Genomic DNA, 17,693 nt, shown 5'->3' with positions numbered 1-17,693 from the left:
TCCAGGCCAGCATCTCAAGCATAACACTGTCAACAGGCTACCTTTTGGATGAGAGGTAAAACTGAGGCCTTATCTGCCCTCATAGGTGGATGTAAAAGATCCAGTGGCACTATTTTGAAGAAAAGCAGGAAAGTTCTCCCCTGTGTTCTGGCCACCAGATAGCCCTCAGCCAACATGACGAAACTAAGAGGAGTTCTGGTCATGATCACAGTGTTTGTGACAGCTTGCTGTTTGCAAATTGGCTGCTGCTGCGTTTCCTACAAACAGTAATGATACTTCAGGAAACTATTCCATTAGCTGAGGCCATGAAAGGCACTACTATCGATTAATACAACCCTTTATTACACCAGTGATAAAACAGACCACAGTGTGATTTAGGGATGCTTTGAGATATCAGTGTTATGATGGCAGAACTGGACTGTTAAGCTCTGGGAGAGGGTCTAAATATCAAGCCTAGAGATCTTGGTACACTTAATCCTACTTTCTGTGTTAACTGTATATTTACATCTCTGTAATACTCTCTGTCCCTTTTACAGATTGTGGTGTCTCCATGGACATTGTGATCCTGTTGGATGGATCAAACAGTATCTACCCCTGGCACGAGGTACAGAAGTTCCTCAGCAATGTCCTCAACAAATTCCACATTGGCCCCAAGCAGATACAGGCAAGTCCACAATGTCTTCACCCATTGTCTCACTGGAAAAGAAAGAGTCAGAAATTCTGTAAATTTCACGCTGTTATCCTTCCTCCACAGAATCAGCATGTTTTAATCACTGCCACCAGCTTTTCATTGAGAATTGGTGTGAAGAGAACAGTGATTGTTAAAACATCTCAAAAATATGTTGCACGACAGAGGAATAAACAACGCACCACAGCCCAGTGTTTACCCCCACTCCCACTTACCACACCCAGTGTTTACCCTCACTCCCTCTTACCACACCCAGTGTTTACCCCACTCCCACTTACACAACTCAGTGTTTACCCCCACTCCCACTTACACAGCCCAGTGTTTACCCCCACTCCCACTTACCACACCCAGTGTTTACCCTCACTCCCACTTACCACACCCAGTGTTTACCCCCACTCCCACTTACCACACCCAGTGTTTACCCCCACTCCCACTTACCACACCCAGTGTTTACCCTCAGTCCCACACACCACACCCAGTGTTTACCCCCACTCCCACTTACCACACCCAGTGTTTACCCCCACTCCCACTTACCACACCCAGTGTTTACCCCCACTCCCACTTACCACACCCAGTGTTTACCCCCACTCCCACTTACCACACCCAGTGTTTACCCTCACTCCCACTTACCACACCCAGTGTTTACCCCCACTCCCACTTACACAGCCCAGTGTTTACCCCCACTCCCACTTACCACACCCAGTGTTTACCCTCAGTCCCACTTACCACACCCAGTGTTTACCCCCACTCCCACTTACATAGCCCAGTGTTTACCCTCAGTCCCACTTACCACACCCAGCGTTTACCCCCACTCCCACTTACACAGCCCAGTGTTTACCCCCACTCCCACTTACCACACCCAGTGTTTACCCCCACTCCCACTTACCACACCCAGTGTTTACCACCACTCCCACTTACCACACCCAGTGTTTACCCCACTCCCACTTACACAACTCAGTGTTTACCCCCACTCCCACTTACACAGCCCAGTGTTTACCCCCACTCCCACTTACCACACCCAGTGTTTACCCTCACTCCCACTCACACAGCCCAGTGTTTACCCCCACTCCCATTTACCACACCCAGTGTTTACCCCCACTCCCACTTACCACACCCAGTGTTTACCCCCACTCCCACTTACCACACCCAGTGTTTACCCCCACTCCCACTTACCACACCCAGTGTTTACCCTCAGTCCCACACACCACACCCAGTTTTTACCCCCACTCCCACTTACCACACCCAGTGTTTACCCCCACTCCCACTTACCACACCCAGTGTTTACCCCCACTCCCACTTACCACACCCAGTGTTTACCCCCACTCCCACTTACCACACCCAGTGTTTACCCCCACTCCCACTTACCACACCCAGTGTTTACCCTCACTCCCACTTACCACACCCAGTGTTTACCCCCACTCCCACTTACATAGCCCAGTGTTTACCCTCAGTCCCACTTACCACACCCAGCGTTTACCCCCACTCCCACTTACACAGCCCAGTGTTTACCCCCACTCCCACTTACCACACCCAGTGTTTACCCTCAGTCCCACTTACCACACCCAGCGTTTACCCCCACTCCCACTTACACAGCCCAGTGTTTACCCCCACTCCCACTTACACAGCCCAGTGTTTACCCCCACTCCCACTTACCACACCCAGTGTTTACCCTCACTCCCACTCACACAGCCCAGTGTTTACCCCCACTCCCATTTACCACACCCAGTGTTTACCCCCACTCCCACTTACCACACCCAGTGTTTACCCCCACTCCCACTTACCACACCCAGTGTTTACCCCCACTCCCACTTACCACACCCAGTGTTTACCCTCAGTCCCACACACCACACCCAGTGTTTACCCCCACTCCCACTTACCACACCCAGTGTTTACCCCCACTCCCACTTACCACACCCAGTGTTTACCCCCACTCCCACTTACCACACCCAGTGTTTACCCCCACTCCCACTTACCACACCCAGTGTTTACCCCCACTCCCACTTACCACACCCAGTGTTTACCCTCACTCCCACTTACCACACCCAGTGTTTACCCCCACTCCCACTTACATAGCCCAGTGTTTACCCTCAGTCCCACTTACCACACCCAGCGTTTACCCCCACTCCCACTTACACAGCCCAGTGTTTACCCCCACTCCCACTTACCACACCCAGTGTTTACCCTCACTCCCACTCACACAGCCCAGTGTTTACCCCCACTCCCATTTACCACACCCAGTGTTTACCCCCACTCCCACTTACCACACCCAGTGTTTACCCCCACTCCCACTTACCACACCCAGTGTTTACCCTCAGTCCCACACACCACACCCAGTGTTTACCCCCACTCCCACTTACCACACCCAGTGTTTACCCCCACTCCCACTTACCACACCCAGTGTTTACCCCCACTCCCACTTACCACACCCAGTGTTTACCCCCACTCCCACTTACCACACCCAGTGTTTACCCCCACTCCCACTTACCACACCCAGTGTTTACCCTCACTCCCACTTACCACACCCAGTGTTTACCCCCACTCCCACTTACATAGCCCAGTGTTTACCCTCAGTCCCACTTACCACACCCAGCGTTTACCCCCACTCCCACTTACACAGCCCAGTGTTTACCCCCACTCCCACTTACCACACCCAGTGTTTACCCCCACTCCCACTTACCACACCCAGTGTTTACCCCCACTCCCACTTACCACACCCAGTGTTTACCCCCACTCCCACTTACCACACCCAGTGTTTACCCCCACTCCCACTTACCACACCCAGTGTTTACCCTCACTCCCACTTACCACACCCAGTGTTTACCCCCACTCCCACTTACATAGCCCAGTGTTTACCCTCAGTCCCACTTACCACACCCAGCGTTTACCCCCACTCCCACTTACACAGCCCAGTGTTTACCCCCACTCCCACTTACACAGCCCAGTGTTTACCCCCACTCCCACTTACACAGCCCAGTGTTTACCCCCACAACCACTTACCACACTCAGTGTTTACCCCCACTCCCACTTACCACACCCAGTGTTTACCCTCACTCCCACTTACCACACCCAGTGTTTACCCCCACTCCCACTTACCACACCCAGTGTTTACCCCCACTCCCACTTACACAGCCCAGTGTTTAACCCCACTCCCACTTACCACACCCAGTGTTTACCCTCACTCCCACTTACCACACCCAGTGTTTACCCCCACTCCCACTTACCACACTCAGTGTTTACCCCCACTCCCACTTACACAGCCCAGTGTTTACCCCCACTCCCACTTACCACACTCAGTGTTTACCCCCACTCCCACTTACACAGCCCAGTGTTTACCCCCACTCCCACTTACCACACCCAGTGTTTACCCCCACTCCCACTTACCACACTCAGTGTTTACCCCCACTCCCACTTACCACACCCAGTGTTTACCCCCACTCCCACTTACCACACTGTGTTTACCCCCACTCCCACTTACCACACTGTGTTTACCCCCACTCCCACTTACACAGCCCAGTGTTTACCCCCACTCCCACTTACCACACCCGTGTTTACCCCCACTCCCACTTACCACACTGTGTTTACCCCCACTCCCACTTACACAGCTCAGTGTTTATCCCCACTCCCACTTACCACACCCAGTGTTTACCCCCACTCCCACTTACACAACTCAGTGTTTACCCCCACTCCCACTTACCACACCCAGTGTTTGCTCTCTCTCCCACTTACCATAGCCCAGTATTTACCCCCACAACCACTTACCACACCCAGTGTTTACCCCCACTCCCACTTACACAGCCCAGTGTTTACCCCCACTCCCACTTACACAGCCCAGTGTTTACCCCCACTCCCACTTACACAGCCCAGTGTTTACCCCCACTCCCACTTACCACAGCCAGTGTTTACCCCCACTCCCACTTACCACACCCAGTGTTTAACCCCAATCCCACTTACACAGCCCAGTGTTTACCCCCACTCCCACTTACACAGCCCAGTGTTTACCCCCACTCCCACTTACACAGCCCAGTGTTTACCCCCACTCCCACTTACACAGCCCAGTGTTTACCCCCACTCCCACTTACCACAGCCAGTGTTTACCCCCACTCCCACTTACCACACCCAGTGTTTAACCCCAATCCCACTTACACAGCCCAGTGTTTACCCCAACTCCCACTTACCACACCCAGTGTTTACCCCCACTCCCATTTACCACAACCCAGTGTTTACCCCCACTCCCACTTACCACACCCAGTGTTTAACCCCACTCCCACTTACCACACCCAGTGTTAAACACCTCTCCCACTTACCACACCCAGTGTTTACCCTCAGTCCCACTTTCCACACCCAGTGTTTACCCCCACCCCCACTTACCACACCCAGTGTTTACCCCCACTCCCACTTACCACACCCAGTGTTTCAACCCACTCTCACTCACCCCACTTCCTGTTTAACCCCATTGCCACTCACCCCACCTTGTGTTTAACCCCACTCTCACTCACCCCACCTCCAGTGTTTAATCGCACTCTCACTCACTTCACCTCCAGTGGTTAAACCCACTCTCACTCACCCCACCTCCAGTGTTTAACCCCACTCTCACTCACCCCACCTTGTGTTTTACCCCACTCTCACTCTCCACACCTCCAGTGTTTAACCCCACTCTCATTCACCCCACCTCCAGTGTTTAAACCCACTCTCACTCGCCCCACCTCCAGTGTTTAACCCAGCTCTCACTCTCCACACCTCCAGTGTTTAACCCCACTCTCACTCACACCAACTCCAGTGTTTAACCCCACTCTCATTCACCCCACCTCCAGTGTTTAAACCCACTCTCACTCGCCCCACCTCCAGTGTTTAACCCAACTCTCACTCTCCACACCTCCAGTGTTTAACCCCACTCTCACTCACACCACCTCCAGTGTTTAACCCCACTCTCATTCACCCCACCTCCAGTGTTTATACCCACGCTCACTCGCCCCACCTCCAGTGGTTAACCCCACCCTCACTCACCCCACCTTGTGCTTTACCCCACTCTCACTCACCTTACCTCCATTGTTTAACCCCACTCTCACTCTCCCCACCCCCAGTGTTTAACCCCACTCTCACTCACCCCACCTCCAGTGTTTAACCCCACTCTCATTCACCCCACCTCCAGTGTTTAACCTCACTCTCACTCTCCCCACCTCCAGTGTTTAACCCGTTTGTTCCACCTCCAGTGTTTAACCCCATTCTCACTCATCCCACCTCCAATGTATAACCCTGGTCACCCCACCTCCAGTGTTTAATCGCACTCTCCATCACCCCACCTCCAGTGTTAAACCCCACTCTCACTCACCCCATCTCCAGTGTTAAACCCCACTCTTACTCACCCCACCTCCAGTGTTTAACCCCACTCTCACTCACCCCAATTCCAGTGCTTTAACCCACTCTTCCCAACTCCAGTTTTTAGCCCCACTCTCACTCACACCACCTCCAGTGTTTACTCCACTCACCCCACCTCCATTGTTTAACCCCACTATCACTCACCTCACCTCCAGTGTTTACTCCACTCACCCCCACCTCCATTGTTTAACCCCACTCTCACTCACCTCACCTCCAGTTTTTAACCCCACTCTCACTCACACCACCTCCAGTGTTTACACCACTCCCCCCCACCTCCATTGTTTAACCCCACTCTCACTCACCCCACCTCCAGCGTTTAACCCATTTGTTCCACCTCCAGTGTTTAACCCCACTCTCACTCACCTCACCTCCATTGTTTATCCCCACTCTTATTCACCCCATTCCAGTGTTTAACCCCTCTCTCACTCATCCTACCTCCAGTGTTTAATCCCACTCCTACTCACCCCACCTCCAGTGCATAATCCCACTCACCGCAACTCCAGTGTTTAACCCCACTCACCCCAACTCCAGTGTTTCACCCCACTCACTCCACCTCCAGTGTTTAACCCCATTCTAACTCATTCCACCTCCAATGTTTAACCCCACTCTCACTCACCCCACCTCCAGTGTTTAACCCCACTCTCACTCTCCCTACCTCCAGTGTTTAACCCCACTCTCACTCGCCCCACCTCCAGTGTTTAACCCCACTCTCACTCACCCCACCTCCAGTGTTTAACCCCACTCTCACTCACCCAACCTCCAGTGTTTAACCCCACTCTCACTCACCCCACTTCCAATATTTAACCCACTCTCAATCACTCTACCTCCTGGGTTTAACCACTGACCCTCACTCCACCTGCTTTGTTTCACTCCATCCTCACTCACCTCACCTGCTGTGTTTAATTCCATGTTTACTCACCCCACCTCACCTCATTCACGCTCTACCTTTTAACCTGGCAAGCAAATGTTTCATGCATTTGAATTTTCCTTAACGTGTTGAGTGTGTTTCTATCCCAGCATGGTCCTTGTTGCAGGGCTCTGCTGTTTGAGTTGCTATCTGAGCATAGATGGGCAGGACAGTGCCGACTCTCAGGTCTATACAACTTCATATGAATAGTTCCAGCATTGGAGTGTAACACGTTTGAGTGCTGACTGCGGAGAGGTGACAGCCAAGCTGAGAGCAGGGCGGTGACCTTATCACACAGCCTCTAATCTAAACTGATCCATATAATTTCAAAAACCCCAAAGTATTTCCTCTCCACTCCCATTTTTATATATATATCTATATGCATGTTATTGCGAATCAAATTAAAGTCCAGATCCACAGTAAATTTAACACGTTAGCTGGAGAGGGAGTGACCTCCTACCTGTGCAAGAACTGTGGGGCCTCACCCAAGGGCCAGAGCATCATCAAGAACACGGCTATCTCTCTGTGTAAGGCTTGCTGAGGAAGGGCTGAGCTGATCAAAAGCCATTGCATCTCATTGCTGTTTGTTGGAACTTGCTGTGTGTGAAGGTCAGTTACCAAATAATCTGCATAACAGCTGTCACTGCACTGCAAAAGACAGCTGATGTATATGAGGCTCTATTTCCCAGAGGTATTTGAGGATGGCTTAGCAGTTAACACTTATTTCAGACTGAGAAGGTCATAGGCTACAGCCCCAATCCAGAAACATGAGCAGCAAATCCAGACTGACATTTCCAATGCAGCTCTGAGGGAGCACCGCAATGTCGGAGGGTCAGTACTGAGGGAGTGCCGCACTGTCGGAGGGTCAGTACTGAGGGAGCACCGCACTGTTGGAGGATCAGTACTGAGGAGTGCCGCACTGTCGGAGGGTCAGTATTGAGGGAGCGCCGCACTGTCGGAGGGTCAGTACTGAGGGAGTGCTGCACTGTCGGAGGGTCAGTGCTGAGGGAGCGCCGCACTGTCGGAGGGTCAGTACTGAGGGAGCGCCGCACTGTCGGAGGGTCAGTACTGAGGGAGCGCCGCACTGTCGGAGGGTCAGTACTGAGGGAGCACCGCACTGTGGGAGGGTCAGTACTAAGGGAGCACCGCACTGTGGGAGGGTCAGTACTGAGGGAGTGCCGCACTGTCAGGGGTGCTGTCTTTCAGTTGAGGCATTAAACTGTTGCCCTGTCTGTTGCATCAGGTGAATGCAGAAGATCCTCTGGCACTTTCCAAAGAAACCTGCCAATTTGCTTGTTGTCCTGCACAATATTTATCTATCAATCAAAATCAATTGTTAAGAAAGAGTGAGTGTGCATTATCCCAGTGCTGTGTGTGGGATCGTGCTGTGTGCGATTTGCTGCTGCATTTCCAATATTGCAACAACCTTAAAGTACTCCTCTGGTTGGAAAACCTTTTGTAGCATCCTGAGCTTGTGAAAGGTGCTCAAGGTATGGTGGTTTCTTCCTTCCCTTCCCACTGCAGGCGAGAGTTTCCTGGCGCTGGGCCCCGGGAATACACAGAAGGGGGTATTGGAAGGGGTGACCAACAGCTTGGTAAAAGAATTGGATTTTTAGAAGAGACTTTAAGGAGGAGAGCGAGGTGGAAATGTTTGAGGAAGGAGTTGCAGGGCTTCGAGAGGAGAACTGGAGGAGGTCACAGAGATAAGGAGGAGTGATAGACAGGTTGCAGGTATGGCTGCAGTGTATCCGCTAATTTTTTTGTGGTGCGCAACCGATTCATTTAAGCCCTGAGGCCCTTTAAATGATTTGGCCTGGCTGCGTGGGTGTGGTATCTTTAAATGGGACAATTGACGCACAGCAGGAACCTTGGATGGCTGTTTAGTCTGGTTTAGCTCGGATTTGTCACACTGTAGTCACTAATGCTGTGGTTATTTCTCTCACTGCCAGAAACACAGCTTGAAGAGTTGAACAGTGTTGCTGCAGAGGCTGAAGGAGATGTTTCGCCACGGTTGTGTGACCTCATTCTTAACGTCTTTCACATTATTTCGTATCACGCCCTTAGATCGGAGTGCTGCAGTATGCGGAGACGGTGGTTCACGAGTTCAGTCTCAGCGAACACAAGACTGCACGGGAGGTGGTAGAGGCTGCCAGAAATATCAGCCGACAGGGCGGCCGGGAGACGAAGACGGCGATGGCAGTCAGAGCGGCGTGGTAAATGTCAGCTTTGTGCGTTTCTCAGCTGCTGAATCTTCTGGCGTGCCTGTGGAGTCAGTGCACAGAACAGGGCTTGCACAGGACCTGATGCCAGGGACCCAGTCCTCTGCCACTCTCACAGACAATGGGCCAGACATCTGTCTACACCCAGGAGAGGTGCCAGACGCCAGAGAGAGTCAACATCAACAGGAGCAGGGGAGGGATATGATGGGGCAGAAACACAAGGGCTCACAAACATTATTTACGCAGAGGCACAAAAGCAGAAATTCCAATTTATATTTCATAGAATAAAGTTTCGACTCATTTTCGGGGGGGGAGGGTGTGTGTGTGTGTTGGGGGGGACGGTGTGTGTGTCGGGGGGAGGGTGTGTGTGTCGGGGGGGGAGGGTGTGTGTGTGGGGGGGAGGGTGTGTGTGTGTGTTGGGGGGGACGGTGTGTGTGTCGGGGGGAGGGTGTGTGTGTCGGGGGGGGAGGGTGTGTGTGTGGGGGGAGGGTGTGTGTGTGGGGGGAGGGTGTGTGTGTGGGGGGGGAGGGTGTGTGTGTGGGGGGAGGGTGTGTGTGTGTGTGTGGGGGGGAGGGTGTGTGTGTGTGTGTGGGGGGGAGGGTGTGTGTGTGTTGGGGGGGAGGGTGTGTGTGTGGGGGAGGGTGTGTGTGTCGGGGGGAGGGTGTGTGTGTGGGGGGAGGGTGTGTGTGTGTGTGTGTGGGGGGAGGGTGTGTGTGTGTGTTGGGGGGAGGGGTGTGTGTGTGTGTTGGGGGGAGGGGGGTGTGTGTTTGGGGTGAGGGGTGTGTGTGTGTGTTGGGGGGAGGGGTGTGTGTGTGTGTTGGGGGGAGGGTGTGTGTGTGTGTGTTGGGGGGAGGGGTGTGTGTGTGTGTGTGGGGGAGGGTGTGTGTGTGTGTTGGGGGGAGGGTGTGTGTGTGTGTTGGGGGGGGAGGGTGTGTGTGTGTGTGTTGGGGGGAGGGTGTGTGTGTGTGTTGGGGGGAGGGTGTGTGTGTGTGTTGGGGGGGGAGTGTGTGTGTGTGTTGGGGGGAGGGGTGTGTGTGTTGGGGGGAGGGGTGTGTGTGTGTTGGGGGGAGGGGTGTGTGTGTGTGTTGGGGGGGAGGGGTGTGTGTGTGTGTTGGGGGGAGGGGTGTGTGTGTGTGTTGGGGGGAGGGGTGTGTGTGTGTGTTGGGGGGAGGGGTGTGTGTGTGTGTGGGGGGAGGGTGTGTGTGTGTGTGTTGTGGGGAGGGTGTGTGTGTGTGTTGGGGGGAGGGTGTGTGTGTGTGTGTTGGGGGGAGGGGTGTGTGTGTGTGTTGGGGGGAGGGGTGTGTGTGTGTGTTGGGGGGGAGGGTGTGTGTGTGTGTTGGGGGGAGGGGTGTGTGTGTGTGTGTGGGGGGGAGGGTGTGTGTGTGTGTTTGGGGGGAGGGGTGTGTGTGTGTGTTGGGGGGGGGAGGGTGTGTGTGTGTGTGGGGGGAGGGTGTGTGTGTGTGTTTGGGGGGAGGGGTGTGTGTGTGTGTGGGGGGAGGGTGTGTGTGTGTGTTGGGGGGAGGGTGTGTGTGTGTGTTGGGGGGAGGGTGTGTGTGTGTGTTGGGGGGAGGGGTGTGTGTGTTGGGGGGAGGGGTGTGTGTGTGGGGGGGGGAGGGTGTGTGTGTGGGGGGAGGGTGTGTGTGTGTGTGTGTGGGGGTAGGGTGTGTGTGTTGGGGGGAGGGGTGTGTGTGTGTGTGTTGGGGGGAGGGTGTGTGTGTGTGTTGGGGGGGAGGGGTGTGTGTGTGTGTGTGGGGGGAGGGGTGTGTGTGTGTGTTGGGGGGGAGGGGTGTGTGTGTGTGTTGGGGGGAGGGTGTGTGTGTGTGTGTGGGGGGGGAGGGTGTGTGTGTGTGTGTTGGGGGGGGGAGGGTGTGTGTGTGGGGGGAGGGTGTGTGTGTGTGTGTGTGGGGGGAGGGTGTGTGTGTGTGTTGGGGGGAGGGTGTGTGTGTGTGTTGGGGGGAGGGGTGTGTGTGTGTGGGGGGGAGGGGTGTGTGTGTGTGTTGGGGGGAGGGGTGTGTGTGTGGGGGGAGGGTGTGTGTGTGTGTGTGTGGGGGGAGGGTGTGTGTGTGTGTTGGGGGGAGGGGTGTGTGTGTTGGGGGGAGGGGTGTGTGTGTGTGTTGGGGGGAGGGGTGTGTGTGTGTGTTGGGGGGAGGGTGTGTGTGTGTGTGTGGGGGGGGAGGGTGTGTGTGTGTGGGGGGGGAGGGTGTGTGTGTGTGTGGGGGGGAGGGTGTGTGTGTGTGTGTGGGGGGAGGGTGTGTGTGTGTGTGTGGGGGAGGGTGTGTGTGTGGGGGGGGGGGAGGGTGTGTGTGTGGGGGGAGGGTGTGTGTGTGGGGGAGGGGGAGGGTGTGTGTGTGTGGGGGAGGGTGTGTGTTGGGGGGAGGGGTGTGTGTGTGTGTTGGGGGGAGGGTGTGTGTGTGTGTGGGGGGGGAGGGTGTGTGTGTGGGGGGAGGGTGTGTGTGTGGGGGAGGGGGAGGGTGTGTGTGTGTGGGGGAGGGTGTGTGTGTGGGGTGTGTGTGTGTGTGGGGGGAGGGGTGTGTGTGTGTGTGGGGGGGAGGGGTGTGTGTGTGTGGGGGGGGAGGGGTGTGTGTGTGTGTGGGGGAGGGGTGTGTGTGTGTGGGGGGGGAGGGTGTGTGTGTGTGTGTGGGGGGGGGGGGAGGGTGTGTGTGTGGGGGAGGGGGTGTGTGTGTGTTTGGGGTGAGGGGTGTGTGTGTGTGGGGGAGGGTGTGTGTGTGTGTGTTGGGGGGAGGGGTGTGTGTGTGTGTGTGGGGAGGGGTGTGTGTGTGTGTGTGGGGGGAGGGGTGTGTGTGTGTGTGGGGGGGAGGGTGTGTGTGTGGGGGGAGGGTGTGTGTGTGTGGGGGGGAGGGTGTGTGTGTGGGGGGAGGGAGGGTGTGTGTGTGCGGGGAGGGAGGGTGTGTGTGTGCGGGGAGGGAGGGTGTGTGTGTGCGGGGAGGGAGGGTGTGTGTGTGCGGGGAGGGTGTGTGTGTGGGGGGGAGGGTGTGTGTGTGGGGGGGAGGGGTGTGTGTGTTTGGGGGGGAGGGGTGTGTGTGTTGGGGGGAGGGGTGTGTGTGTGGGGGGGAGGGGTGTGTGTGTGTTGGGGGAGGGTGTGTGTGTGTTGGGGGGAGGGGTGTATGTGTTGGGGGGAGGGGTGTGTGTGTGTTGGGGGAGGGTGTGTGTGTGTTGGGGGGAGGGGTGTATGTGTTGGGGGGAGGGGTGTATGTGTTGGGGGGAGGGTGTGTGTGTGTGTGTGGGGGGTGGGGTGTGTGTGTGTGTGGGGGGGAGGGGTGTGTGTGTGTTTGGGGGGAGGGGTGTGTGTGTGTTGGGGGGAGGGTGTGTGTGTGTGTTGGGGGGAGGGTGTGTGTGTGTGGGGGGGGAGGGTGTGTGTGTGTGGGGGGGGAGGGTGTGTGTGTGTTTGGGGTGAGGGGTGTGTGTGTGGGGGGGGAGGGTGTGTGTGTGTGTTGGGGGGAGGGTGTGTGTGTGTGGGGGGGAGGGTGTGTGTGTGTTTGGGGTGAGGGGTGTGTGTGTGGGGGGGGAGGGTGTGTGTGTGTGTTGGGGGGAGGGTGTGTGTGTGTGTTGGGGGGAGGGTGTGTGTGTGTGTGTGTGGGGGAGGGTGTGTGTGTGTGTGTGGGGGGGAGGGTGTGTGTGTGTGTGTGGGGGGGAGGGTGTGTGTGTGGGGGGGGAGGGTGTGTGTGTGTGTGGGGGGGGAGGGTGTGTGTGTGGGGGGGAGGGTGTGTGTGTGTGTTGGGGGGAGGGGTGTGTGTGTGTGTTGGGGGGGAGGGGTGTGTGTGTGTGTTGGGGGGAGGGGTGTGTGTGTGTGTTGGGGGGAGGGGTGTGTGTGTGTGTTGGGGGAGGGTGTGTGTGTGTGTGTGTGTTGGGGGGAGGGTGTGTGTGTGTGTTGGGGGGAGGGGTGTGTGTGTGTGTTGGGGGAGGGTGTGTGTGTGTGTTGGGGGGAGGGGTGTGTGTGTGTGTTGGGGGGAGGGTGTGTGTGTGTGTGGGGGGGAGGGGTGTGTGTGTGTGTTGGGGGGAGGGGTGTGTGTGTGTGTTGGGGGGAGGGGTGTGTGTTTGTGTTGGGGGGAGGGTGTGTGTGTGTGTTGGGGGGAGGGTGTGTGTGTGTGTTGGGGGGAGGGGTGTGTGTGTGTGTTGGGGGGAGGGGTGTGTGTTTGTGTTGGGGGGAGGGTGTGTGTGTGTGTTGGGGGGAGGGGTGTGTGTGTGTGTGTTGGGGGGAGGGTGTGTGTGTGTGTTGGGGGGAGGGGTGTGTGTGTGTGTGTGGGGGGGAGGGTGTGTGTGTGTGTGTTGGGGGGAGGGTGTGTGTGTGTGTTGGGGGGAGGGGTGTGTGTGTGTGTGTGTGGGGTAGGGTGTGTGTGTGTGGGGGGGGGGAGGGTGTGTGTGTGTGTGGGGGGGGAGGGTGTGTGTGTGTGGGGGGGGAGGGTGTGTGTGTGTGTGGGGGGGGAGGGTGTGTGTGTGTGTGGGGGGGAGGGTGTGTGTGTGTGTGGGGGGGGAGGGTGTGTGTTTGGGGGGAGGGGTGTGTGTGTGTGTTGGGGGGAGGGGTGTGTGTGTGTGTTGGGGGGAGGGGTGTGTGTGTGTGTTGGGGGGAGGGGTGTGTGTGTGTGTTGGGGGGAGGGGTGTGTGTGTGTGTTGGGGGGAGGGTGTGTGTGTGTGTGGGGGGGAGGGGTGTGTGTGTGTGTTGGGGGGAGGGTGTGTGTGTGTGTGTTGGGGGGAGGGGTGTGTGTGTGTTGGGGGGAGGGTGTGTGTGTGTGTTGGGGGGAGGGTGTGTGTGTGTGTTGGGGGGAGGGGTGTGTGTGTGTGTTGGGGGGAGGGGTGTGTGTGTGTGGGGGGGAGTGGGTGTGTGTGTTGGGGGGAGGGTGTGTGTGTGTGTGGGGTAGGGTGTGTGTGTGTGGGGGGGGGGAGTGTGTGTGTGTGTGTGTGGGGAGGGTGTGTGTGTGTGTGGGGGGAGGGGTGTGTGTGTGTGTGGGGGGGAGGGTGTGTGTGTGTGTGGGGGGGGAGGGTGTGTGTGTGGGGGGGGAGGGTGTGTGTGTGGGGGGGAGGGTGTGTGTGTGTGTGTGGGGGGAGGGGTGTGTGTGTGTGTGTGGGGGGAGGGGTGTGTGTGTGTTGTGGGGGGAGGGTGTGTGTGTGGGGGGGAGGGGTGTGTGTGTGTGTGTGGGGGGAGGGGTGTGTGTGTGTTGGGGGGAGGGTGTGTGTGTGGGGGGGAGGGGTGTGTGTGTGTGTGTGGGGGGAGGGTGTGTGTGTGGGGGGGAGGGGTGTGTGTGTGTGTGTGGGGGGAGGGGTGTGTGTGTTGGGGGGAGGGGTGTGTGTGTGTGTTGGGGGGAGGGGTGTGTGTGTGTGTGTGGGGGGAGGGGTGTGTGTGTGGGGGGGAGGGGTGTGTGTGTGTGTGGGGAGGGGGTGTGTGTGTGTGTTGGGGGGAGGGGTGTGTGTGTGGGGGGGAGGGGTGTGTGTGTGTGTGTGGGGGGAGGGTGTGTGTGTGTGGGGGGAGGGGTGTGTGTGTGTGTGTGGGGGGAGGGGTGTGTGTGTGTTGTGGGGAGGGTGTGTGTGTGGGGGGGAGGGTGTGTGTGTGTGTTGGGGGGAGGGGTGTGTGTGTGTGGGGGGGTGGGTGTGTGTGTGTGTGTGGGGGGAGGGTGTGTGTGTGTGTGTTGTGGGGAGGGTGTGTGTGTGTGTGTTGGGGGGAGGGTGTGTGTGTGGGGGGGAGGGGTGTGTGTGTGGGGGGGAGGGGTGTGTGTGTGTGTTGTGGGGAGGGTGTGTGTGTGTGTGTGGGGGGAGGGTGTGTGTGTGTGTTGGGGGGAGGGGTGTGTGTGTGGGGGGGTGTGTGGGTGTGTGTGTGGGGAGGGTGTGTGTGTGGGGGGGGAGGGTGTGTGTGTGGGGGGGGGTGTGTGTGTGGGGGGAGGGTGTGTGTGTGTGGGAGGGTGTGTGTGTGGGGGGTAGGGTGTGTGTGTCGGGGGTGGGTGTGTGTGTGTCGGGGGTGCGTGTGTGTGTTGTGGGGGGGTGAGTGTGTGTGTGTTGTGGGGCGTGGGTGTGTGTGTGGGGGGAGGGTGTGTGTGTGGGGGGTAGGGTGTGTGTGTGTGGGGGGGTAGGGTGTGTGTGTGTGTGGGGGAGGGTGTGTGTGTGTGGGGGGGTAGGGTGTGTGTGTGTGGGGGGGTAGGGTGTGTGTGTGTGGGGGGGTAGGGTGTGTGTGTGGGGGGAGGGTGTGTGTGTGTGTGGGGGAGGGTGTGTGTGTGTGGGGGGGTAGGGTGTGTGTGTGGGGGGAGGGTGTGTGTGTGGGGGGGTAGGGTGTGTGTGTCGGGGGTGGGTGTGTGTGTGTCGGGGGTGGGTGTGTGTGTTGTGGGGGGGTGAGTGTGTGTGTGTGGGGGGGAGGGTGTGTGTGTGTGGGGCGTGGGTGGGATGGGGAGAGGGTGTGTGTTGATCAGCCTGGTCATTGCCCAGGAGCCTGTTGAGTTGCTGTGCTTACAGCCACTGCATTGATCTGACGATTGGTTCCAATTACGGCTGCTCTACATCTCAGGCACTTTCTGTTCTTTAAGTGGAAGTGTCCTCTTTGGCATTCACCAGGCAAGTGACCAACTGTGCTCTGTTAATTTGCAGTAAGGGCAAACTGCTTGGTGGTGACCCTAACTGCAGAGTTCGCGGTCTCACAGAAAGAGTTTATTCATCAGCTCAGGCAACACAACAAGCACCCAAAACATTTCACACAAAACCTTCCTCTTAGTCACACGACTCCGCACTTCAGGATAAAAATAGGACAATGGCTTCATGTGTTGATACTGCTCATAAATGCCCAGTGTCACTGTTCCACTTTCTTAATCTACTTGATTTTTTTGTGAATTTGATGCTGAATGAAGTAAGGAATCTTTGTTCTGGAGAATGGAACATTTTATAAACACATTTTCAGCATCAAACACACCCTTAGATACAGAGCAAAATCTCCCTCTCTGCTGTCCCATCAAACACTCCCAGGACAGGTACAGCACGGGGTTAGATACAGAGTAAAGCTCCCTCTACACTGTCCCCATCAAACACTCCCAGGACAGGTACAGCACAGGTCACAGTGATGGGTGTCAGTGTGTTCCAGAGGTTCTGAACTGAGAGTGAGGCATTGTCCCTTCGGGTGTATTGAGCTTTGTAATTTGTTGCAGTATAATTTGTTGCCTCTACTATTTGTACCTCCAGCTCCGAGGCCTTCAGCCCAGAACGTGGTGGACGGGACGGAGCCACCAAAGTTATGGTTGTTGTGACAGACGGAGAATCTCATGATGGGCTGGAGCTACGTGACGCACTTGCCGAGTGTGAAAAGCGTAACATCAGTCGCTATGCCATTGCTGTAAGTGATTTCTCAGAGTTACACATTGCTCAGCAAAGAAACAGGTCATTCAGCCCAAGTGGCTGACGCTTGTGTTTATATTCCAAACTGACTTCTCCCACCCTACTTTGTCTCATTCCATTTACATATTCTCCTAGTTCTTTCTCACTCACGTGTTTTTCTCGCTTCCTTTATACAATTCACCTCGACCACTCCAAGCGGTAGAGAGTTCCACATTCTCACCACTCTCTGGGTGAAGAATTTGCTGCTGAATTCCCTATCGGATTTAGTGACTATGTTATATATATGGCCCCTCATTTTGGTCTCCCTCTCAGGTGAAAAGAGCTTCTCTACGTTTACCCTCTCGACCCCATCATAATTTTAAAAGATACAGGAAAAATCGGTGAACAAAATCTCGACTGCCTATGAGGACGCTGATATTAATCAACATGAGCTATTTTGTTGATCAGCTGTGCAATGGTTGCTTGCCCTTTCGCACCTTACAACACTTCTGAACAGCTAGCGCCCAATTGTGGCCCACATTAGGAGGTTCAAGTCACTGTGTAACCCAGTGTTCCTCCTGCAGGTTCTGGGCCATTACATCCGGAGACGCAAAGACACAGAGACCTTTATAAAAGAGATCAAATTTATTGCCAGCGACCCAGATGAGAAACATTTCTTCAATGTCAGCGATGAGGCAGCACTGAACGATATTGTGGATGCTTTGGGGGACAGAATATTTGGGCTAGAAGGTAAAGACCATGTTATACATTTTAAAATTATTTTTCCCTTCCACTCACTGCCTCAAGTTCTGTGCTGATCTTGTGATAGACATTGCTGGATGGGAAGGGTTACTGAGTGAAAATGAGAAGGGAGCTGGATTAACATCAACAAAGATACTGTTGGTAGCACAGATTGCTGGGGAGAGAGGGGTTACTGAGTGACAGTGTGAAGGAGCTGGATTAACATCAGAGATACAGTCAGTAACACAGGGTGCTGGCGGAGAGGGGTTACTGAGTGACAGTGTGAGGGAACTGGATTAACATCAGAAGAGATACAGTCAGTAACACAGGGCGCTGGGGGGAGAGGGGTTACTGAGTGACAGTGTGAGGGAGTGGGATTAACATCAGAAGAGATACAGTCAGTAACACAGGGCGCTGGGGGGAGAGGGGTTACTGAGTGACAGTGTGAGGGAGTGGG

At 55.9% G+C, this 17,693-nt stretch overlaps 1 protein-coding gene and 1 long non-coding RNA gene across 2 annotated transcripts in view; one reads left to right on the top strand and one right to left on the bottom strand.

Moving 5' to 3' along the window:
• itga10 (integrin, alpha 10) overlaps nt 1-17,693 on the top strand; it is an 86,765-nt gene that overhangs the window by 26,711 nt on the left and 42,361 nt on the right. Inside the window, exons 6-9 of the mRNA XM_041179722.1 lie at nt 537-664; nt 9,036-9,184; nt 16,364-16,514; nt 17,080-17,245. Coding sequence (XP_041035656.1) covers nt 537-664; nt 9,036-9,184; nt 16,364-16,514; nt 17,080-17,245 — 594 coding nt within the window. The remainder of the gene's footprint in view (nt 1-536; nt 665-9,035; nt 9,185-16,363; nt 16,515-17,079; nt 17,246-17,693) is intronic.
• LOC121272889 lies at nt 325-7,555 on the bottom strand. Its single transcript, XR_005941919.1, has 2 exons — nt 7,432-7,555; nt 325-696 (listed from the first exon to the last, which is right to left on the bottom strand). It is a non-coding gene; the product is annotated as an uncharacterized LOC121272889 (long non-coding RNA).

The sequence above is a fragment of the Carcharodon carcharias genome, chromosome 36 (genome assembly GCF_017639515.1).
Source record: "Carcharodon carcharias isolate sCarCar2 chromosome 36, sCarCar2.pri, whole genome shotgun sequence".
NCBI lineage: Eukaryota > Metazoa > Chordata > Chondrichthyes > Lamniformes > Lamnidae > Carcharodon > Carcharodon carcharias.
The sequence above is the reverse complement of the archived record's forward strand: the minus strand, read 5'-3'. Positions and strand labels throughout refer to the sequence as shown.